Source organism: Panulirus ornatus, chromosome 14, assembly GCF_036320965.1.
Source record: "Panulirus ornatus isolate Po-2019 chromosome 14, ASM3632096v1, whole genome shotgun sequence".
Taxonomy (NCBI): Eukaryota; Metazoa; Arthropoda; class Malacostraca; order Decapoda; family Palinuridae; genus Panulirus; species Panulirus ornatus.
Genome location: NC_092237.1, coordinates 37112735 through 37139344, shown reverse-complemented (window position 1 = coordinate 37139344; position 26610 = coordinate 37112735). Strand labels below are relative to the sequence as shown.

General features: G+C 39.1%; 1 protein-coding gene across 1 annotated transcript in view; it reads right to left on the bottom strand.

The window, feature by feature from the left end:
• LOC139753527 (glutamate receptor ionotropic, delta-1-like) overlaps positions 1–26610 on the bottom strand; it is a 175725-nt gene that overhangs the window by 83449 nt on the left and 65666 nt on the right. The window contains exons 7-9 of the mRNA XM_071670174.1: positions 16489–16673; positions 1285–1515; positions 200–378 (exon numbers count right to left, since the gene is read on the bottom strand). Of these exons, the coding sequence (XP_071526275.1) occupies positions 200–378; positions 1285–1515; positions 16489–16673 (595 nt within the window). The remainder of the gene's footprint in view (positions 1–199; positions 379–1284; positions 1516–16488; positions 16674–26610) is intronic.

Genomic DNA, 26610 nt, shown 5'->3' with positions numbered 1-26610 from the left:
TGCTGGTGGTTGTTGTTGTTACACAAGAGAGTGGAGGAGGGGAAAAGCCTTCTTACTGTACCTAGTCCACTTGTATAGAAATAGGTAGATGAATCTCTCTCTCTCTCTCTCTCTCTCTCTCTCTCTCTCTCTCTCTCTCTCTCTCTCTCTCTGGTTAGTGTCGCTAGAAATCATGTTACTACAGCTCAAGTCAACTTACCGTATACCCCACGAGTTACCCCCAAAAACAGGATACTTGGTAGTGCTTATATGGAAAGGCGAGTTGCCATATCTATCCTGGTAAAGAGGGGCAATTTTTGTCCTCGTTCTTGTCTTTTTCATTATATACGAAAAGCCTCCAGTTGTCAGCAGTCTCATGCCTTCCGGAATCTCGTATGCCTGAAAATATATTTTTTCATCAACAAGGAAGGTGAAGTTCTATAGTCGTCAAGTGAATAAGTAGGCTCTAATGTACTGCCTAGTGTCTGTTCATCAAATGAGCTTCTTTTGTTTCTCTGACATATGATATCTGAAAATCTAAACGAAGGTTGTGTCACAGTCATGATTTAGTGCTCTCAAGCGAATTTCCTAGCCTCAGTATCTCACTAGAACTGGTGTAAGTTAACCACATACGAACAAAAACACAGAGGTCAAGTTACTTCAGATTTACAAGCATTTTTGGAGTGACATCATTGCTATATAGGATAACGTCAGCTGATATGATTAAGCATTCTTGGTGATAAGGTTCCTCTTCCAGCTCTCAAATTCTGAATCTATAAATACGTAAGAACGTAAACGGTATTTATCTTTAACATTTTCAGTGATATATATTTAGTACATAAGATTTTTCAAAATTATTTCAGGTATCATGACCCTCAACACATCATACTGAAATGTGATCATACAACAAAATATCGGCATAACAAAATAATGATAACTATGATTTGTGCCATAGGCATAAAATGGAGTTGAACAGCTCAATGTTAATCTTATCGCGTAATCATATGTATCAAAATATTCATTTCATCATGTGAAACAAACTCCTGTTTTCGGATTCCTTTGCTGTGTAGTCCTTTAGGATACATGACGCGACATTGAAGTGGGAAACTCTGATCCCAAATCAGTAACTATCTCGAATTCCACAATAAGAAGTGGAGTCGTAGTTTTATGAGATGCCATCCTAGATCCTTGCATAAAGAGAATGGTTAATGATTGTTTGATAATGTTTTGGTATACCTGATGGATTGAATATCTGGTGCAATGGTTTGAATCGCAGTGATTTAAAGTTACACATTATTCACCCACCGGCATGTTCTTATATATCTCTCGTACAATAGGGTCAGTCGTCTGGTTGAAGTAGAGAAAATCTGTTCCCTGTAAGGGACGGGAGCCCCAAGACCAACCCTGGCGGTTCAGAAGATCATCGAAAGTGTTGATGGGCAGCTCTTTGCTCTGGACGGAGAGGTGTGCGATGAGGGCGGAGCGATAAGCTGTGTCGATGACTAAACTAAACAACAGCCACCATCCAACAAACACCTGAACACAAACATCTTAATGTTAGCCTAGTTGCCTACTCGAGCATTATATGTTATTGACCTTGAAATAGAACGTGCACGCCATAATATTTTCATTCATAAGAACTGATCAAAAATTTGTTTTGCACATGTAAACATAAATCATCTAACAAGGAAACATTGTTCTTACAACTACCTAGTCATCCTGAACTTTGTATCCTTTTACATGAGGTAGATAATATTATATATATATATATATATATATATATATATATATATATATATATATATTTTTTTTTTTTTTTTTTGCTTTGTCGCTGTCTCCCGCGTTTGCGAGGTAGCGCAAGGAAACAGACGAAAGAAATGGCCCAACCCACCCCCATACACATGTATTTACATACGTCCACACACGCAAATATACATACCTACACAGCTTTCCATGGTCTACCCCAGACGCTTCACATGCCCTGATTCAATCCACTGACAGCACGTCAACCCCGGTATACCACATCGATCCAATTCACTCTATTCCCTGCAAAAATCGTCCAAATGCCTCTCTCTTCTCTTTCACTAATAATCTTACTTCTTCATCCCACCACTCACTACCCTTTCTAATCAACCCACCTCCCACTCTTCTCATGCCACAAGCATCTTTTGCGCAATCCATCACTGATTCCCTAAATACATCCCATTCCTCCCCCACTCCCCTTACTTCCATTGTTCTCACCTTTTTCCATTCTGTACTCAGTCTCTCCTGGTACTTCCTCACACAAGTCTCCTTCCCAAGCTCACTTACTCTCACCACCCTCTTCACCCCAACATTCACTCTTCTTTTCTGAAAACCCATACAAATCTTCACCTTAGCCTCCAAAAGATAATGATCAGACATCCCTCCAGTTGCACCTCTCAGCGCATTAACATCCAAAAGTCTCTCTTTCGCGCGCCTGTCAGTTAACATGTAATCCAATAACGCTCTCTGGCCATCTCTCCTCCTTACATACGTATACTTATGTATATCTCGCTTTTTAAACCAGGTATTCCCAATCACCAGTCCTTTTTCAGCACATAAATCTACAAGCTCTTCACCATTTCCATTTACAACACTGAACACCCCATGTATACCAATTATTCCCTCAACTGCCACATTACTCACCTTTGCATTCAAATCACCCATCACTATAACCCGGTCTCGTGCATCAAAACCACTAACACACTCATTCAGCTGCTCCCAAACACGTCTCTCATGATTTTTCTTCTCATGCCCAGGTGCATATGCACCAATAATCACCCATCTCTCTCCTTCAACTTTCAGTTTTACCCATATTAATCGAGAATTTACTTTCTTACATTCTACTACATACCCCCACAACTCCTGTTTCAGGAGTACTGCTACTCCTTCCCTTGCTCTTGTCCTCTCACTAACCCCTGACTTTACTCCCAAGGCATTCCCAAACCACTCTTCCCCTTTACCCTTGAGCTTCGTTTTACTCAGAGCCAAAACATCCAGGTTCCTTTCCTCAAACATACTACCTATCTCTCCTTTTTTCACATCTTGGTTGCATCCACATACATTTAGACACCCCAGTCTGAGCCTTCGAGGAGGATGAGCACTCTACGCGTGACTCCTTCTTCTGTTTCCCATTTTAGAAAGTTAAAAAATACAAGGAGGGGAGGATTTCTGGCCCCCCGCTCCCGTCCCCTCTAGTCGCCTTCTACGACTATATATATATATATATATATATATATATATATATATATATATATATATATATATATATATATATATATATATATATATTAATATATATTTTTTTTTTTTTTTTGCTTTGTCGCTGTCTCCCGCGTTTGCGAGGTAGCGCAAGGAAACAGACGAAAGAAATGGCCCAACCCACCCCCATACACATGTATATACATACGTCCACACACGCAAATATACATACCTACACAGCTTTCCATGGTTTACCCTAGTCGCTTCACATGCCTTGATTCAATCCACTGACAGCACGTCAACCCCGGTATACCACATCGCTCCAATTCACTCTATTCCTTGCCCTCCTTTCACCCTCCTGCATGTTCAGGCCCCGATCACACAAAATCTTTTTCACTCCATCTTTCCACCTCCAATTTGGTCTCCCTCTTCTCCTCGTTCCCTCCACCTCCGACACATATATCCTCTTGGTCAATCTTTCCTCACTCATTCTCTCCATGTGCCCAAACCATTTCAAAACACCCTCTTCTGCTCTCTCAACCACGCTCTTTTTATTTCCACACATCTCTCTTACCCTTACGTTACTTACTCGATCAAACCACCTCACACCACACATTGTCCTCAAACATCTCATTTCCAGCACATCCATCCTCCTGCGCACAACTCTATCCATAGCCCACGCCTCGCAACCATACAACATTGTTGGAACCACTATTCCTTCAAACATACCCATTTTTGCTTTCCGAGATAATGTTCTCGACTTCCACACATTCTTCAAGGCTCCCAGAATTTTCGCCCCCTCCCCCACCCTATGATCCACTTCCGCTTCCATGGTTCCATCCGCTGCCAGATCCACTCCCAGATATCTAAAACACTTCACTTCCTCCAGTTTTTCTCCATTCAAACTCACCTCCCAATTGACTTGACCCTCAACCCTACTGTACCTAATAACCTTGCTCTTATTCACATTTACTCTTAACTTTCTTCTTTCACACACTTTACCAAACTCAGTCACCAGCTTCTGCAGTTTCTCACATGAATCAGCCACCAGCGCTGTATCATCAGCGAACAACAACTGACTCACTTCCCAAGCTCTCTCATCCCAACAGACTTCATACTTGCCCCTCTTTCCAAAACTCTTGCATTCACCTCCCTAACAACCCCATCCATAAACAAATTAAACAACCATGGAGACATCACACACCCCTGCCGCAAACCTACATTCACTGAGAACCAATCACTTTCCTCTCTTCCTACACGTACACATGCCTTACATCCTCGATAAAAACTTTTCACTGCTTCTAACAACTTGCCTCCCACACCATATATTCTTAATACCTTCCACAGAGCATCTCTATCAACTCTATCATATGCCTTCTCCAGATCCATAAATGCTACATACAAATCCATTTGCTTTTCTAAGTATTTCTCACATACATTCTTCAAAGCAAACACCTGATCCACACATCCTCTACCACTTCTGAAACCACACTGCTCTTCCCCAATCTGATGCTCTGTACATGCCTTCACCCTCTCAATCAATACCCTCCCATATAATTTACCAGGAATACTCAACAAACTTATACCTCTGTAATTTGAGCACTCACTCTTATCCCCTTTGCCTTTGTACAATGGCACTATGCACGCATTCCGCCAATCCTCAGGCACCTCACCATGAGTCATACATACATTAAATAACCTTACCAACCAGTCAACAATACAGTCACCCCCTTTTTTAATAAATTCCACTGCAATACCATCCAAACCTGCTGCCTTGCCGGCTTTCATCTTCCGCAAAGCTTTTACTACCTCTTCTCTGTTTACCAAATCATTTTCCCTAACCCTCTCACTTTGCACACCACCTCGACCAAAACACCCTATATCTGCCACTCTATCATCAAACACATTCAACAAACCTTCAAAATACTCACTCCATCTCCTTCTCACATCACCACTACTTGTTATCACCTCCCCATTTGCGCCCTTCACTGAAGTTCCCATTTGCTCCCTTGTCTTACGCACTTTATTTACCTCCTTCCAGAACATCTTTTTATTCTCCTAAAATTTAATGATACTCTCTCACCCCAACTCTCATTTGCCCTCTTTTTCACCTCTTGCGCCTTTCTCTTGACCTCCTGTCTCTTTCTTTTATACATCTCCCACTCAATTGCATTTTTTCCCTGCAAAAATCGTCCAAATGCCTCTCTCTTCTCTTTCACTAATACTCTTACTTCTTCATCCCACCACTCACTACCCTTTCTAATCAACCCACCTCCCACTCTTCTCATGCCACAAGCATCTTTTGCGCAATCCATCACTGATTCCCTAAATACATCCCATTCCTCCCCCACTCCCCTTACTTCATTGTTCTCACCTTTTTCCATTCTGTACTCAGTCTCTCCTGGTACTTCCTCACACAAGTCTCCTTCCCAAGCTCACTTACTCTCACCACCCTCTTCACCCCAACATTCACTCTTCTTTTCTGAAAACCCATACAAATCTTCACCTTAGCCTCCACAAGATAATGATCAGACATCCCTCCAGTTGCACCTCTCAGCACATTAACATCCAAAAGTCTCTCTTTCGCGCGCCTGTCAGTTAACACGTAATCCAATAACGCTCTCTGGCCATCTCTCCTACTTACATACGTAAATTTATGTATATCTCGCTTTTGAAACCAGGTATTCCCAATCACCAGTCCTTTTTCAGCACATAAATCTACAAGCTCTTCACCATTTCCATTTACAACACTGAACACCCCATGTATACCAATTATTCCCTCAACTGCCACATTACTCACCTTTGCATTCAAATCACCCATCACTATAACCTGGTCTCGTGCATCAAAACCACTAACACACTCATTCAGCTGCTCCCAAACACGTCTCTCATGATCTTTCTTCTCATGCCCAGGTGCATATGCACCAATAATCACCCATCTCTCTCCATCAACTTTCAGTTTTACCCATATTAATCGAGAATTTACTTTCTTACATTCTACCACATACCCCCACAACTCCTGTTTCAGGAGTACTGCTACTCCTTCCCTTGCTCTTGTCCTCTCACTAACCCCTGACTTTACTCCCAAGACATTCCCAAACCACTCTTCCCCTTTACCCTTGAGCTTCGTTTCACTCAGAGCCAAAACATCCAGGTTCCTTTCCTCAAACATACTACCTATCTCTCCTTTTTTCACATCTTGGTTGCATCCACATACTTTTAGACACCCCAGTCTGAGCCTTCGAGGAGGATGAGCACTCTCCGCGTGACTCCTTCTTCTGTTTCCCATTTTAGAAAGTTAAAAAATACAATGAGGGGAGGATTTCTGGCCCCCCGCTACCGTCCCCTCTAGTCGCCTTCTACGACTATATATATATATATATATATATATATTTATATATATATATATATATATATATATATATATATATATATATTTTTTTTTTTTTTTTTTGCTTTGTCGCTGTCTCCCGCGTTTGCGAGGTAGCGCAAGGAAACAGACGAAAGAAATGGCCCAACCCACCCCCATAAACATGTATATACATACGTCCACACACGCAAATATACATACCTACACAGCTTTCCATGGTTTACCCCAATCGCTTCACATGCCTTGATTCAATCCACTGACAGCACGTCAACCCCGGTATACCACATCGCTCCAATTCACTCTATTCCTTGCCCTCCTTTCACCCTCTTGCATGTTCAGGCCCCGATCACACAAAATCTTCTTCACTCCATCTTTCCACCTCCAATTTGGTCTTCCTCTTCTCCTCGTTCCCTCCACCTCCGACACATATATTCTCTTGGTCAATCTTTCCTCACTCATTCTCTCCATGTGCCCGAACCATTTCAAAACACCCTCTTCTGCTCTCTCAACCACGCTCTTTTTATTTCCACACATCTCTCTTACCCTTACGTTACTTACTCGATCAAACCACCTCACACCACACATTGACCTCAAACATCTCATTTCCAGCACATCCATCCTCCTGCGCACAACTCTATCCATAGCCCACGCCTCGCAACCATACAACATTGTTGGAACCACTATTCCTTCAAACATACCCATTTTTGCTTTCCGAGATAATGTTCTCGACTTCCACACATTCTTCAAGGCTCCCACAATTTTCGCCCCCTCCCCCACCCTATGATCCACTTCCGCTTTCATGGTTCCATCCGCTGCCAGATCCACTCCCAGATATCTAAAACACTTCACTTCCTCCAGTTTTTCTCCATTCAAACTCACCTCCCAATTGACTTGACCCTCAACCCTACTGTACCTAATAACCTTGCTCTTATTCACATTTATTCTTAACTTTCTTCTTTCACAAACTTTACCAAACTCAGTCACCAGCTTCTGCAGTTTCTCACATGAATCAGCCACCAGCGCTGAATCATCAGCGAACAACAACTGACTCACTTCCCAAGGTCTCTCATCCCCAACAGACTTCATACTTGCCCCTCTTTCCAAAACTCTTGCATTCACCTCCCTAACAACCCCATCCATAAACAAATTAAACAACCATGGAGACATCACACACCCCTGCCGCAAACCTACATTCACTGAGAACCAATCACTTTCCTCTCTTCCTACACGTACACATGCCTTACATCCTCGATAAAAACTTTTCACTGCTTCTAACAACTTGCCTCCCACACCATATATTCTTAATACCTTCCACAGAGCATCTCTATCAACTCTATCATATGCCTTCTCCAGATCCATAAATGCTACATACAAATCCATTTGCTTTTCTAAGTATTTCTCACATACATTCTTCAAAGCAAACACCTGATCCACACATCCTCTACCATTTCTGAAACCACACTGCTCTTCCCCAATCTGATGCTCTGTACATGCCTTCACTCTCTCAATCAATATCCTCCCATATGATTTACCAGGAATACTCAACAAACTTATACCTCTGTAATTTGAGCACTCACTCTTATCCCCTTTGCCTTTGTACAATGGCACTATGCACGCATTCCTCCAATCCTCAGACACCTCACCATGAGTCATACATACATTAAATAACTTTACCAACCAGTCAACAATACAGTCACCCCCTTTTTTAATAAATTCCACTGCAATACCATCCAAACCTGCTGCCTTGCCGGTTTTCATATATATATATATATATATATATATATATATATATATATATATATATATATATATATATATATATATATATATATATATTTATATTTATTTAATTATTTTATTTTGCTTTGTCGCTGTCTCCCGCGTTTGCGAGGTAGCGCAAGGAAACAGATGAAAGAAGTGGCCCAACCCACCCCCATACACAATGTATATACATACACGTCCACGCACGCAAATATACATACCTATACATCTCAATGCACACATATATATACACACACAGACACATACAAATATACCCATGCACACAATTCACACTGTCTGCCTTTATTTATTCCCATAGCCACCTCGCCACACATGGAATACCATCCCCCTTCCCCCTCATGTGTGCGAGGTAGCACTAGAAGACAACAAAGGCCCCATTCGCTCATACTCAGTCTCTAGCTGTCATGCAATAATGCCCGAAACCACAGCTCCCTTTCCACATCCAGGCCCCACACAACTTTCCATGGTTTACCCCAGACGCTTCACATGCCCTGATTCAATCCACTGACAGCACGTCAACCCCGGTATACCTCATCGATCCAATTCACTCTATTCCTTGCCCTCCTTTCACCCTCCTGCATGTTCAGGCCCCGATCAATCAAAATCTTTTTCACTCCATCTTTCCACCTCCAATTTGGTCTCCCACTTTTCCTCGTTCCCTCCACCTCAGACACATATATCCTTTTGGTCAATCTTTCCTCACTCATTCTCTCCATGTGCCCAAACCATTTCAAAACACCCTCTTCTGCTCTCTCAACCACGCTCTTTTTATTTCCACACATCTCTCTTAAGCTTACATTACTTACTCGATCAAACCACCTCACACCACACATTGTCCTCAAACATCTCATTTCCGACACATCCACCCTCCTGCGCACAACTCTATCCATAGCCCACGCCTCGCAACCATACAACATTGTTGGAACCACTATTCCTTCAAACATACCCATTTTTGCTTTCCGAGATAATGTTCTCGACTTCCACACATTCTTCAAGGCTTCAAGGATTTTCGCCCCCTCCCCCACCCTATGATTCACTTCCGCTTCCATGGTTCCATCCGCTGCCAGATCCACTCCCAGATATCTAAAACACTTTACTTCCTCCAGTTTTTCTCCATTCAAACTTACCTCCCAATTCACTTGACCCTCAATCCTACTGTACCTAATAACCTTGCTCTTATTCGCATTTACTCTTAACTTTCTTCTTTCACACACTTTACCAAACTCAGTCACCAGCTTCTGCAGTTTCTCACATGAATCAGCCACCAGCGCTGTATCATCAGCGAACAACTGACTCACTTCCCAAGCTCTCTCATTCACAACAGACTTCATACTTGCCCCTCTTTCTAAAACTCTTGCATTCACCTCCCTAACAACCCCATCCATAAACAAATTAAACAACCATGGAGACATCACACACCCCTGCCGCAAACCTACATTCACTGAGAACCAATCACTTTCCTCTCTTCCTACACGTACACATGCCATACATCCTCGATAAAAACTTTTCACTGCTTCTAACAACTTGCCTCCCACACCATATATTCTTAATACCTTCCACAGAGCATCTCTATCAACTCTATCATATGCCTTCTCCAGATCCATAACTGCTACATACAAATCCATTTGCTTTTCTAAGTATTTCTCACATACATTCTTCAAAGCAAACACCTGATCCACACATCCTCTACCACTTCTGAAACCACACTGCTCTTCCCCAATCTGATGCTCTGTACATGCCTTCACCCTGTCAATCAATACCCTCCCATATAATTTACCAGGAATACTAAAAAAAAACATATACCTCTGTAATTTGAGCACTCACTCATATCCCCTTTGCCTTCGTACAATGGCACTATGCACGCATTCCGCCAATCCTCAGGCACCTCACCATGAGTCATACATACATTAGATAACCTTACCAACCAGTCGACAATACAGTCACCCCTTTTTTAATAAATTCCACTGCAATACCATCCAAACCTGCTGCCTTGCCGGCTTTCATCTTCCGCAAAGCTTTTACTACCTCTTCTCTGTTTACCAAATCATTATCCCTAACCCTCTCACTTTGCACACCACCTCGGCCAAAACACCCTATATCTGCCACTCTATCATCAAACACATTCACCAAACCTTCAAAATACTCACTCCATCTCCTTCTCACATCACCACTGCTTGTTTATCACCTCCCCATTTGCCCCCTTCACTGAAGTTCCCATTTGCTCCCTTGTCTTACACACTTTATTTACCTCCTTCTAGAACATCTTTTTATTCTCCTTAAAATTTAATGATACTCTCTCACCCCAACTCTCATTTGCCCTCTTTTTCACCTCTTGCGCCTTTCTCTTAACCTCCTTTCTCTTTCTTTTAAACATCTCCCACTCAATTGCATTTTTTCCCTGCAAAAATCGTCCAAATGCCTCTCTCTTCTCTTTCACTAATAATCTTACTTCTTCATCCCACCACTCACTACCCTTTCTAATCAACCCACCTCCCACTCTTCTCATGCCACAAGCATCTTTTGCGCAATCCATCACTGATTCCCTAAATACATCCCATTCCTCCTCCACTCTCCTTACTTCCATTGTTCTCACCTTTTTCCATTCTGTACTCAGTCTCTCCTGGTACTTCCTCACACAAGTCTCCTTCCCAAGCTCACTTACTCTTACCATCCTCTTCACCCCCACATTCACTCTTCTTTTCTGATAACCCATACAAATTTTCACCTTAGCCTCCACAAGATAATGATCAGACATTCCTCCAGTTGCACCTCTCAGCACATTAACATGCAAAAGTCTCTCTTTCGCGCGCCTGTCAATTAACACGTAATCCAATAACGCTCTCTGGCCATCTCTCCTACTTACATACGTATACTTATGTATATCTCGCTTTTTAAACCAGGTATTCCCAATCACCAGTCCTTTTTCAGCACATAAATCTACAAGCTCTCCACCATTTCCATTTACAACACTGAACACCCCATGTATACCAATTATTCCTTCAATTGCCACATTACTCACCTCTGCATTCAAATCACCCATCACTATAACCCGGTCTCGTTCATCAAAACCACTAACACACTCATTCAGCTGCTCCCAAAACTCTTGCCTCTCATGATCTTTCTTCTAATGCCCAGGTGCATATGCACCAATAATCACCCATCTCTCTCCATCAACTTTCAGTTTTACCCATATTAATCGAGAATTTACTTTCTTACATTCTATCACATACTCCCACAACTCCTGTTTCAGGAGTACTGCTACTCCTTCCCTTGCTCTTGTCCTCTCACTAACCCCTGAGTTTACTCCCCAGACATTCCCAAACCACTCTTCCCCTTTACCCTTGAGCTTCGTTTCACTCAGAGCCAAAACATCCAGGTTCATCTATTCAAACATACTATCTATCTCTTCTTTTTTCACATCTTGGTTACATCCACACACATTTAGACACCCCAGTCTGAGCCTTCGAGGAGGATGAGCACTCTCCGCGTGACTACTTCTTCTGTTTCCCATTTTAGAAAGTTAAAAATACAAGGAGGGGAGGATTTCTGGCCCCCCGCTCCCGTCCCCTCTAGTCGCCTTCTACGACACGCGAGGAATGCGTGGGAAGTATTCTTTCACCCCTATCCCCAGGGATAACACACATATATATATATATATATATATATATATATATATATATATATATATATATATATATATATATATATATATATATATATATATATATATATATATATATATATATATATATATATGTATATATATATATATTAACCTAGCGGATGGAACGATGGAAGCGGAAGTGGATCATAGGATCGGGGAGGGGGCGAAAATTCTGGGAGCCTTGAAGAATGTGTGGAAGTCGAGAACATTATCTCGGAAAGCAAAAATGGGTATGTTTGAAGGAATAGTGGTTCCAACAATGTTGTATGTTTGCGAGGCGTGGGCTATGGATAGAGTGGTGCGCAAGAGGATGGATGTGCTGGAAATGAGATGTTTGAGGACAATGTGTGGTGTGAGGTGGTTTGATCGAGTAAGTAACGTAAGGGTAAGAGAGATGTGTGGAAATAAAAAGAGCGTGGTTGAGAGAGCAGAAGAGGGTGTTTTGAAATGGTTTGGGCACATGGAGAGAATGAGTGAGGAAAGATTGACCAAGAGGATATATGTGTCGGAGGTGGAGGGAACGAGGAGAGGAGGGAGACCAAATTGGAGGTGGAAAGATGGAGTGAAAAAGATTTTGTGTGATCGGGGCCTGAACATGCAGGGGGGTGAAAGGAGGGCAAGGAATAGAGTGAATTGGAGCGATGTGGTATACCGGGGTTGACGTGCTGTCAGTGGATTGAATCAGGGCATGTGAAGCGTCTGGGGTAAACCATGGAAAGCTGTGTAGGTATGTATATTTGCGTGTGTGGACGTATGTATATACATGTGTATGGGGGTGGGTTGGGCCATTTCTTTCGTCTGTTTCCTTGCGCTACCTCGCAAACGCGGGAGACAGCGATAAAGCAAAAAAAAAAAAAAAAAGAAAAAAAAAAAATATATATATATATATATATATATATATATATATATATATATACACGTTTGTGTAAATAAATTATACATTTCCCTTTTCCATAGCCAGAGGTTGAACCATTATGTGACATTCATTTTTTCATTTCATTTCAAGCTAGAAGTTTCAGTTTTCTAAATTATTTCTTACATTTTTCATATGTATACGTATGTATAAGTGTGTATGTGTGTATATGTGCGTATGTATGTGTATATGTATATATATATATATATATATATATATATATATATATATATATATATATATATATATATATATATATATATATATATATATATATATATATATATTAGGACTGATGGTTTATGCAAACATAATACAAACACTAGAAAATACAAAGGAATTCAAACAGCAACAAGCCAGTGGGTCCTCTCAAAGCGTGTGTATGGTAAAATTAGAAAGACATGCAGGTATTTCAAAGAGAAGAACACTGTAAATTTTCATTTAACAGGAGACACAAAAATGTCAGTCATGGATTTGAGGCTAAATCTTTGTGAAGTTCACTCTTAAACGTGTCTGTGGTACTCTCTGAACTTCTCTAATTCATATATCATTCCATATATTAACAATACTCTTGAAGAAAAGCTAGTTTGTCTGATAGAAGTAAAATGTTTACCCGTAAGTTTTTGTCTACTACTACGAGTGAAAGCAGTTGAATCTATCCATTAGTGGCTTTTCAGGTTGAGATTATGAAAGCCTTTGACAATTTTGAATATCTTCGTTGGACCACATCATACCTTCTCTTTCCAGCTAGGTTAATATCTTGTTACTGCCTCTTGTAGGATTTGTTTCTTTATCCGGAAATCATGTCGATAGCTCGCCTCTGTTCTCTCTGCATTCCATACACATCTTTTTCAATTAGGATAACCAAACCTGAATACAATATTCAGGCTGGGGACTCAACAGCGACTTAAAAAGAGCGAGGATAGTCTCCCTGGACCAAAAGTAGATAGCCCTGCTTATAAGTCGAAAAATTTGATCGCCCTTTTAACTGATTTCGTGCACTGCTTCTTGACTTTAGGTCACAAGAGATTCCTACAACTAATTCTTTCTACTGCTTTACCGTTTATAATTCGATAGAATTTATGCTGTAGCTTACCTTATATCTTTATTATCGATATGTTAAATTTTGCACTTATCGATAATACGGTTTATTTGTCATCTGTGACTCTAGTCCATTTGTTTATGTATGTCCATTTCATGCTGCCAATGTTCATTTTCATTTACAGATATATTCTCATCTTAGTATTGTCTACGAAATTCGAAATCTTACAATGCAGTTCATTTTCCATATCACTGATAAAGAACAAAGAGAACCCAGTTTCTTAGACTAATCCATGTGGTACGCCACTTGTTACATCTAACCATTCTGAGGATGGACTGTTAATCATCAGCCTTCCTTTACTGCCAGTCAACCAATTTCCTAGCCAACAAATTAGAACCCCATCTATACTATGTGGTTTAAGTTTCTCTAGTAATCTTGGATATACTTTTCGAAAATCTAAATAGATGACATCAGCGACCTTACTCTCATCATTCATGTTGATTACTTCATAAAGGAAGCTAAGCAGATTTGTCAGACATGAGCGATTTCGTTGAACACCATGCTGAGAATCCTCTGTTAACCTGTGGGCCTCTAAATCGTTTATAATCTTATCCCGAATGATGGCTTCTGTTTGTTTACTAACTACAGACGCTGAGCAAATTTGACGATCATTTTCGAGCAATTATTTATTACATTTCTCTGAATATTGGTCTTACACTGGCAAACTTACATTCCTCTGGAACTTTCCACGTAGCAGGTGACTGTAGAGTTGTCAAGGGTTTAACAGCCTCATTTTTCTTCTTTTTCATTGTTCGCAGATAAAACGCATCTGGGCCGTTTTATTTACTTTATTCGATTTAGCACTGACAGTATATTTCAAACTCGATGTATCGAAAAACTTTTTCATCTATCAACATTGAACTTGGACTGAGGATGTGAATTGTGTTTTCAATTATGAATACAGATGAAGAAAATTTGTTTTTTCTGTGAGTTCGTTGTCTTGAGCCAAGTCACCATCTTTCTTAATCAATGGACCGATTGACTGCTTCTAAGATATCTATAAAACTCCTTAGCGTTCCTTTTGCTATTATCAGCAATTCTATTAGCTTACACTTGTTATGATAAAGTAAACCAGGACATCATACCACTCTCTTTCGTATTCTATTCCCATTCATCAAAGCATGAATGAACCAGTTATTATTACATATAAGTGAATTAATACACTACTTATTTGAAAGCAACCATCGTATACCATCATCTAGTATCAGATCGACACCACAATTTTTATCTGTAAAGATGTGATCTAATAAAGTTTGTTTTGCATCGCACCATATATAGCATGATCTTTCGCAATCAATTTACTTTTATCACATATTGTATTTTCTAAATCACGAATGTGACAAACAACTATATCCATAAAAGCTTCAAAAATTCATATATAGATCGTTTCCCGTATGACCTTTATCTGACCAATATAGAGTCATTACATTACTTCCTTAAACATGTGTAGATTGGTTAGGTTTCTGCATTTGTTAACTTTGCAATACATGGTCCCTATTCTCTGCCATTATATGTGCGCTCTTCGTATGTTTAGCGTTTTGCAAACATATAAAATGCAGGTGAGAAATATGAGCAGGTCGTTGCTCTTCTATCGTTGAAGAAATGTATATAGTAAATGATATGATGCAAATGACTGAATGGATCTCTCCTGATATCATTCTAATTTTACGTATGAAAGAAACAGTAGCATTATGTTAAATGACCAAGAATATTTTATCCAGTGTTAAATTGTTGCACATTTGTTGGACATGATTGTTGGGAAACACTGTTAATGCACACTAGATACATCCGTTGGTGTGATGCAGTATGAATCGTACCGAAATGTTTGCCAATATCCAGCCTTACTTTAAACTGCCCATGGTAATATCTTAAACTGATACCAGTATTACGTTGTCAGCTAACATTATGAAACGTCTCACTGAGTAATCTGAGATGAAATATTATATGCAACTAACACGTGTATTTCATCTGTTGATTGTCGACATAGGAGAGGACCAAGGACTTCTACATGGTGAGAAATACAGGAATGGTGACGCGAAGGGAACCTCTGCACATGGTGGAAGGATCAATAAACTAACATGATGTGATATGTTAACTTTTTAGTATGCTGATCGTCCCTGAGGTCCAGTCTTCATGAAATGTGTCAATAACACTTTATTTTAATGTTTACAAGTTTTCTTTTCTTAACTTGGAAAATATTTGAAGAATTTGGAAAACTCATTTCATTTTGTTCCCATTTATACTGTAATATCTCTGCATAGAGAGTTTGCTACAGCCCAGTTTCATGCAAGCCTTAAGGAAAGTTCTGCACAATTCTCTCTTCATGTAAACTAGAATGAACGATTCTTCTGGTAGAATAGGTGATATACTGCCTACTACCAAATATTATCTTCAAAACATTCGTCAGCTTCAGATCATAATATCAATAGCTTGATTAAGACTAGAAGTGCTTCTACCTGGTCGCTAATATTAGTAGAGGAGTAGGTGACAGGCTCTTGCAGTAAGACACCCCAGCTATAGAGAAGTGCGGGGTAAAGCCTTATACCTCGATCACCTGATACCCAGAACCACGTCCTCTGCAGCAGCCACAGGACGACACCAGCCACTGAGGTAAACACGATCACCATTATCCATAGGTCACCTGTTGAGAGAGAGAGAGAGAGAGAGAGAGAGAGAGAGAGAGAGAGAGAGAGAGAGAGAGAGAGAGAGAGAGAGAGAGAGAGAGAGAGAGAGAGAGAGAGAGAGAGATAGAGTTATATTATCTGGGGAATTATTGAAATATCATCATCTGCTTAGAGTGTCACATGCCTAGAGTATTTCTAACTATCTTGTTATACATATATATATATATATATATATATATATATATATATATATATATATATATATATATATATATATATATATATATATATATATATGTATATATATATATATTTTTTTTTTTTTTCAAACTATTCGCCATTTCCCGCGTTAGCGAGGTAGCGTTAAGAACAGAGAACTGGGCCACTGAGGGAATACCCTCACCTGGCCCCCTTCTCTGTTCCTTCTTTTGGAAAATTAAAAAAAATTGAGAGGGGACGATTTCCAGCCCCCCGCTCCCTCCCCTTTTAGTCGCCTTCTACGACACGCATAGAATACGTGGGAAGTATTCTTTCTCCCCTATCCCCAGGGATATATATATATATATATATATATATATATATATATATATATATATATATATATATATATATATATATATATATATATATATATATATATATATGTATATTTTTTTTTTTTTTTTTTTTTTGCTTGGTCGCTGTCTCCCGCGTTTGCGAGGTAGCGCAAGGAAAACAAACGAAAGAAATGGCCCAACCCACCCCCATACACATGTATATACATACGTCCACACACGCAAATATACATACCTACACAGCTTTCCATGGTTTACCCCAGACGCTTCACATGCCCTGATTCAATCCACTGACAGCACGTCAACCCCGGTATACCACATCGCTCCAATTCACTCTATTCCTTGCCCTCCTTTCACCCTCCTGCATGTTCAGGCCCCGATCACACAAAATCTTTTTCACTCCATCTTTCCACCTCCAATTTGGTCTCCCTCTTCTCGTTCCCTCCACCTCCGACACATATATCCTCTTGGTCAATCTTTCCTCACTCATTCTCTACATGTGCCCAAACCATTTCAAAACACCCTCTTCTGCTTTCTCAACCACGCTCTTTTTATTTCCACATCTCTCTTACCCTTACGTTACTTACTCGATCAAACCACCTCACACCACACATTGTCCTAAAACATCTCATTTCCAGCACATCCATCCTCCTGCGCACCACTCTGTCCATAGCCCACGCCTCGCAACCATACAACATTGTTGGAACCACTATTCCTTTAAACATACCCATTTTTGCTTTCCGAGATAATGTTCTCGACTTCCACACATTCTTCAAGGCTCCCAAAATTTTCGCCCCCTCCCCCATCCTATGATCCACTTCCGCTTCCATACTTATATACTTATATACTTATATATATATATATATATAAATATACTTATATATATATATATATGTATATATATATATATATATATATATATATATATATATATATATATATATATATATATATATATATATATATATATATATATATATATATATGTATATACATATATATATATACATATATATATATACATATATATATATATATATATATATATATATATATATATATATATATATATATATATATATATATATATAAATATACTTATATATATATATATATATATATATATATATATATATATATATATATATATATATATATATATATATATATATATATATATATATATAGTATATATATATATAGCAGTACTCCTGAAACAGGAGTTGTGGGAGTATGTGATAGAATGTAAGAAAGTAAATTCTCGATTAATATGGGTAAAACTGAAAGTTGATGGAGAGAGATGGGTGATTATTGGTGCATATGCACCTGGGCATGAGAAGAAAGATCATGAGAGGCAAGTGTTTTGGGAGCAGCTGAATGAGTGTGTTAATGGTTTTGATGCACGAGACCGGGTTATAGTGATGGGTGATTTGAGTGCAAAGGTGAGTAATGTGGCAGTTGAGGGAATAATTGGTATACATGGGGTGTTCAGTGTTGTAAATGGAAATGGTGAAGAGCTTGTAGATTTATGTGCTGAAAAAGGACTGGTGATTGGGAATACCTGGTTTAAAAAGCGAGATATACATAAGTATACGTATGTAAGTAGGAGAGATGGCCAGAGAGCGTTATTGGATTACGTGTTAATTGACAGGCGCGCGAAAGAGAGACTTTTGCATGTTAATGTGCTGAGAGGTGCAACTGGAGGGATGTCTGATCATTATCTTGTGGAGGCTAAGGTGAAGATTTGTATGGGTTTTCAGAAAAGAAGAGTGAATGTTGGGGTGAGGAGGGTGGTGAGAGTAAGTGAGCTTGAGAAGGAGACTTGTGTGAGGAAGTACCAGGAGAGACTGAGTACAGAATGGAAAAAGGTGAGAACAATGGAAGTAAGGGGAGTGGGGGAGGAATGGGATGTATTTAGGGAATCAGTGATGGATTGCGCAAAAGATGCTTGTGGCATGAGAAGAGTGGGAGGTGGGTTGATTAGAAAGGGTAGTGAGTGGTGGGATGAAGATGTAAGATTATGAGTGAAAGAGAAGAAAGAGGCATTTGGACGATTTTTGCAGGGAAAAAATGCAATTGAGTGGGAGATGTATAAAAGAAAGAGACAGGAGGTCAAGAGAAAGGTGCAAGAGGTGAAAAAGAGGGCAAATGAGAGTTGGGGTGAGAGAGTATCATTAAATTTTAGGGAGAATAAAAAGATGTTCTGGAAGGAGGTAAATAAAGTGCGTAAGACAAGGGAGCAAATGGGAACTTCAGTGAAGGGCGCAAATGGGGAGGTGATAACAAGTAGTGGTGATGTGAGGAGATGGAGTGAGTATTTTGAAGGTTTGTTGAATGTGTTTGATGATAGAGTGGCAGATATAGGGTGTTTTGGTCGAGGTGGTGTGCAAAGTGAGAGGGTTAGGGAAAATGATTTGGTAAACAGAGAAGAGGTAGTAAAAGCTTTGCGGAAGATGAAAGCCGGCAAGGCAGCAGGTTTGGATGGTATTGCAGTGGAATTTATTAAAAAAGGGGATGACTGTGTTATTGACTGGTTGGTAAGGTTATTTAATGTATGTATGACTCATGGTGAGGTGCCTGAGGATTGGCGGAATGCGTGCATAGTGCCATTGTACAAAGGCAAAGGGGATAAGAGTGAGTGCTCAAATTACAGAGGTATAACTTTGTTGAGTATTCCTGGCAAATTATATGGGAGGGTATTGATTGAGAGGGTGAAGGCATGTACAGAGCATTCGAGTGGGGAAGAGCAGTGTGGTTTCAGAAGTGGTAGAGGATGTGTGGATCAGGTGTTTGCTTTGAAGAATGTATGTGAGAGATACTTAGAAAAGCAAATGGATATGTATGTAGCATTTATGGATCTGGAGAAGGCATATGATAGAGTTGATAGAGATGCTCTGTGGAAGGTATTAAGAACATATGGTGTGGGAGGCAAGTTGTTAGAAGCAGTGAAAAGTTTTTATCGAGGATGTAAGGCATGTGTACGTGTAGGAAGAGAGGAAAGTGATTGGTTCTCAGTGAATGAAGGCTTGCGGCAGGGGTGTGTGATTTCTCCATGGTTGTTTAATTTGTTTATGGATGGGGTTGTTAGGGAGATGAATGCAAGAGTTTTGGAAAGAGGGGCAAGTATGAAGTCTGTTGGGGATGAGAGAGCTTGGGAAGTGAGTCAGTTGTTGTTCGCTGATGATACAGCGCTGGTGGCTGATTCATGTGAGAAACTGCAGAAGCTGGTGACTGAGTTTGGTAAAGTGTGTGAAAGAAGAAAGTTAAGAGTAAATGTGAATAAGAGCAAGGTTATTAGGTACAGTAGGGTTGAGGGTCAAGTCAACTGGGAGGTAAGTTTGAATGGAGGAAAACTGGAGGAAGTAAAGTGTTTTAGATATCTGGGAGTGGATCTGGCAGCGGATGGAACCTTGAAGAATGTGTGGAAGTCGAGAACATTATATCGGAAATCAAAAATGGGTATGTTTGAAGGAATAGTGGTTCCAACAATGTTGTATGGTTGCGAGGCGTGGGCTATGGATAGAGTTGTGCGCAGGAGGATGGATGTACTGGAAATGAGATGTTTGAGGACAATGTGTGGTGTGAGGTGGTTTGATCGAGTAAGTAACGTAAGGGTAAGAGAGATGTATATATATATATATATATATATATATATATATATATATATATATATATATATATATATATATATATATATATATATATATATTGGAAAGGATTACAATTTTGCGCGTGATCAAGTATATTCCGAAGAGTCCACGGGGAAAATGAAACACAATATGTTCCCAATTGCACTTTCGTGTAATAATCACATCATCAGGGGAGACACAAGAGAGAAATATAACAGTCAGTTGATATACAACGAAGAGACGAAGCAAGGACGCCATTTGGTAAACATGCGATTGCCCAAGGCAGACAACGAGCGTTCATAAACTTATCAATTTACAAATTTTATCAACAATAAAGTTATCTAATTTGTATAGACAATCACTGATATTAAGATTATAATTCTTTGTGTATTTAATAATAGCAGATTCAATGATATCTCTCGTGGTAATAGAGTTAGAGTTAATAACTGAGATGGCATTACTTCAGTCAATACAATGATCATAGTTTTTAACGTGATTAAACAAGGCATTTGATTCTTGTCACGTTCTTATATTACATTTAGATGCTTAAGTCTAACAGCAAGATCCTTACCAGTCTGCCCAACATAAAACTTATCACAATTTCTACATGGCACTTTATAGATGCACCCAGGAGAATTTTCTGGTGAATTCCTGATTAAGATATTCTTTATAGTATTATTGTTGTTGAAGGCAACATTTGCATTAAAGGATTTAAGCAACATGGGAAGTAAAGTGAAATTATCATTAAAAGGGAGAACTAAAAGATTCTTGGTGTCAATGGGAGGTTTGGGCTCAACTATATAGAATGATTTCTTTGCTAACTTAAGGGATTTATCAATGAAAGATTTAAGGTACTTTAACTTAGATCCAATGGAATATATCTCAAACTCATCATCAATATACGTATTTGCAGTCCAGAGTATTGTTAGCGAAAGAGAAGAGAGAGGCATTTGGACGATTTTTGCAGGGAAATATTGCAAATGAGTGGGAGATATATAAAAGAAAGAGGCAGGCGGTCAAGAGAAAGGTGCATGAGATGAAAAAGATGGCAAATGAGAGTTGGGGTGAGAGAATATCATTAAATTTTAGGAAGAATAAAAAAAAGATGTTTTGGAAGGAGGTAAATAAAGTGCGTAAGAGAAGAGAACAAATGGAAACACCGGTGAAGGGGGCTAATGGGGAAGTAATAAAAAGTAGCGGTGATGTGAGAAGGAGGTGGAGTGAGTATTTTGAAGGCTGAATGTGTTAGATGATAAAGTGGCAGATATAGGGTGTTTTGGTCGAGGTGGTGTGCAAAGTGAGAGGGTCAGGGACAATGATTTGGTAAACAGGGAAGAGGTAGTAAAAGCTCTGCGGAAGATGAAAGCTGGCAAGGTTGCGGGTTTGGATGGTATTGCAGTGGAATTTATTAAAAAACGGGGATGACGGTGTCATTGACTGGTTGGTGAGGATATTCAGTGTGTTTATGGCTCATGGTGAGGTGCCTGGGCAGTGGCGGAATGCTTGCATAGTGCCATTGTACAAAGGCAAAGGGGATAAAGGTGAGTGTTCAAATTACAGAGGTATAAGTTTGTTGAGTATTCCTGAGAAATTATATGGGAGAGTATTGATTGAGAGGGTAAATGCATGTACAGAACATCAGATTGGGAAGAGCAGTGTGGTTTCAGGAGTGGTAAAGGATGTGTGGATCAAATGTTTGCTTTGAAGAATTCATGTGAGAAATACTTAGAAAAACAAATGGATCTGTATGTAGCATTTATGGATCTGTAGAAGGCATATGATAGAGTTAATAGAGATGCTCTGTGGAAGGTATTAAGAGTATATGGTGTAGGAGGCAAGTTGCTGGAAACGATGAAAAGTATTTATCGAGGATATATGGCATGTGTACAAGTAGGAAAAAAGGAGAGATTGGTTCCCAGTAAATGTCGGTTTGCGGCAGGGGTGTGTGATGTCTCCATGGTTGTTTAATTTGTTTATGGATGAGGTTTTTAGGGTGGTGAAAACAAGAGAATTGGAGAGAAGGGCAAGTATGCAGTATGTTGTGGATAAGAGGGCTTGAGAAGTGAGTCAGTTGTTGTTCATTGATGATACATCGCCTGTGGCTGATTCGGGTGAAGAACTGCAGAAGCTAGTGACTGCGTTTGATAAAGTTTGTGAAAGAAGAAAGCTGAGAGTAAATGTGAATAAGAGCAAGGTTATTAGGTACAGAAGGGTTGAGGGTGACTGTCTTGTTGACTGGTTAGTGAGGATATTCTTTGTATGTATGGTTCATGGTGGAGTGCCTGAGGATTGGAGGAATGCATGTACAGAGCATCAGATTGGGAGGAGCAGTGTGGTTTCAGGAGTGGTAGAGGACGTGTGGATCAGGTGTTTGCTTTGAAGAATTTATGTGAGAAATACTTGTAAAAACAGATGGATTTCTTTATAGCATTTATGGATCTGAAAAAGGCAAATGATAGAGTTGATAGAGATGCTCTGTAGAAGGTATTAAGAGTATAAAGTGTACGAGGTAAGTTGCTAGAAGCTGTGAAAAGTTTTTATTGAGGATGTACGGCCTGTATACGAGTAAGAAGAGAGGAATGTGATTGGTTTCCAGTGAATGTCGATTTGTGGCAGGGGTGCGTGATGTCTCCATGGTTATTTAATTTGTTTATCGATGATATGGTTAGGGAGGTGAATGCAATAGTTTTGGAGAGAGGGGCAAGTATGCAGTCTGCTGTCGATGAGAGGGCTTGGGAAGTGAGTCAGTTGTTTGCTGATGATACAGCGCTGGTGGCTGATTCAGGTGAGAAACTGCAAAAGCTGGTGAGTGAATTTGGTAAAGTGTGTGAAAGAAGAAAGCTGAGAGCAAATGAGAATAAGAGCAAGATTATTAGTTTCAGTAGGGTTGAAGGACAAGTCAACTGGGAAGTAAGTTTGAATGGAGAAAAACTGGAGGAAATGAAGTGTTTTAGATATCTGTGAGTGGATTTGGCAGCGGATGGAACCATGGAAGCGAAAGTGAGTCACAGGTTGGGGGAGGGGGTGTAGGTTTTGGGAGCGTTCAAGAATGTGTGGAAGGAGCGAACGTCGTCTCGGAAAGCAAAAATGGGTATGTTTGAAGGAATAGTGGTTCCAACAATGTTGTATGGTTGCGAGGCGTGGGCTATAGATAGGGTTGTGCGGAGGAGTGTGGATGTGTTGGAAATGAGATGTTTGAGGACAATATGTGGTGTGAGGTGGTTTGATCGAGTAAGAGTGATGTGTGGTAATAAAAAGAGCAAGGTTGAGAGAACAGAAGAGGGTGTATTGAAATGGTTTGGACATATGGAGAGAATGAGTGAGGAAAGATTGACAAAGAGGATATATGTGTCAGAGGTGGAGGGAACAAGAAGTGGGAGACCAAATTGGAGGTGGAAAGATGGACTGAAAAAAGTTATAAGCGATCGGGGCCTGAACATATTTGATGTCTTGGATGATATTCATTTACCTGTTTCAAAGTCTGTTTTCATTGAACTAATAAAATTGTGTATAAAAGACTGTATTTCAATTCAATGGAGATTATTATGCTCAAAAATTTGGTACGGCAATTTGTAACCCTCTTTTACGTGTACTACGTAATCATTATAAGTAATTTTTTCAAACAAAATTACTAAAGGATATCTTACCTTCTAATGCAATTTGGCTTAGGTATGTAGGTGATGTTCTTTGTGTTTGGCCAACAAATGAAAATTTACAAATATTCCTCCCCTTACTTAACAATTTAGTACCTTCCATCAAATTTACTGTAGAAAATGAAAATAATGGTATGTTACCATATCTAGATTGCATGATCCATAGGCAAAGAAACAAGTTTATATTTAGCATATACAGAAAACCTACCAATATATGCTCATATATCCATTACTACTCATCTCAACATGACAGAGTTAAATGATCATCATTTCAATCTATATTCTTTAGGGCATTACGTATTTTTAGTCCAGAGTTTATTGATGATGAGTTTGAGAAGATATATTCTATTGGATCTAAGTTAAAGTACCCTAGATATTTCATTGATAAATCCTTTAAGCATAGTAAAGAATTCATTCTATAGAGTTGAGCCCAAACCTCCAATTGACACCAAGACTCTTTTGGTTCTCTTTTTCAATGATAATTTCATCTTACTTCCTATGTTGCTTAAAGCCTTTAATGTAAATGTTGCCTTAGCAACAATAATACTATACGGAATATCCTAATCAGGAATTCATCAGAAGATTTTCCTGGATGCATCTATAAAGTGGCATGTGGAAATTGTGATAAGTTTTATGTTAGTCAGACTAGTAAGGATCTTTCTGTTAGACTTAAGCAACATAAATATAGTATAAGAACGGGACAAGAATCAAATGCCTTGTTAATCACGTTAAAAACTATGATCATTGTATTGACTGGAGTAATGCCATTTCAGTTATTAACTCTAACTGTATTACCACGAGAAATGTCATTGAATCTTCTATTGTTGAATACACAAAGAATTATAAGCTTAATATCAGTGATGGTCTATACAAATTAGAGAACTTTATTGTTGATAAAATTTGTAAAATGATAAGTTTATGAACGATCGTTCTCTGTCTTGGACAATCGCTATGTTTACCAAATGGCGTCCTAGCGTCGTCTCTTCAATGTATATAAACTGACGGTTATATTTCTCTCTTGTGTCTCCCCTGATGATGTGATTTTTCACTAAAGTGCACTTGGGAATTTATCCTGTTGCATTTTCCCCGTGGACTCATAGGAATATCTTGATCACGTACAAAATTGTGATCTTTTCCTATATATATATATATATATATATATATATATATATATATATATATATATATATATATATGTATAATTGAATTATATACATTGTATATATGTATATGTGTGTATATGTATATATATATGTATACGTTGAAATGCATAGGTATGTCTATGTGCGTGTGTGGACATTTATGTATATACATGTGTATGTGTGTGGGTTGGGCCATTCTTTCGTCTGTTTCTTTGCGCTAACGCGAAAGACAGCGACAACGTATGATAATAATAATAATAATAATAATAATAATAATAACAATAATAATAATAATGATAATAATAATAATAATAATAATAATAATAATAATAATAATAATAATAATAATAATAATAATAGTAATAATAATAATAATAATGATAACAATGATATATATATATATATATATATATATATATATATATATATATATATATATATATATATATATATATTGGTAAAGTGTGTGGAAGAAGAAAGTTGAGAGTAAATGTGAATAAGAGCAAGGTTATTAGGTACAGTAGGGGTGAGGGTCAAGTCAATTGGGAGGTGAGTTTGAATGGAGAAAAACTGGAGGAAGTGAAGTGTTTTAGATATCTGGGAGTGGATCTGTCAGCGGATGGAACCATGGAAGCGGAAGTGGATCATAGGGTGGGGGAGGGGGCGAAAATTTTGGGAGCCTTGAAAAATGTGTGGAAGTCGAGAACATTATCTCGGAAAGCAAAAATGGGTATGTTTGAGGGAATAGTGGTTCCAACAATGTTGTATGGTTGCGAGGCGTGGGCTATGGATAGAGTTGTGCGCAGGAGGATGGATGTGCTGGAAATGAGATGTTTGAGGACAATGTGTGGTGTGAGGTGGTTTGATCGAGTAAGTAACGTAAGGGTAAGAGAGATGTGTGGAAATAAAAAGAGCGTGGTTGAGAGAGCAGAAGAGGGTGTTTTGAAATGGTTTGGGCACATGGAGAGAATGAGTG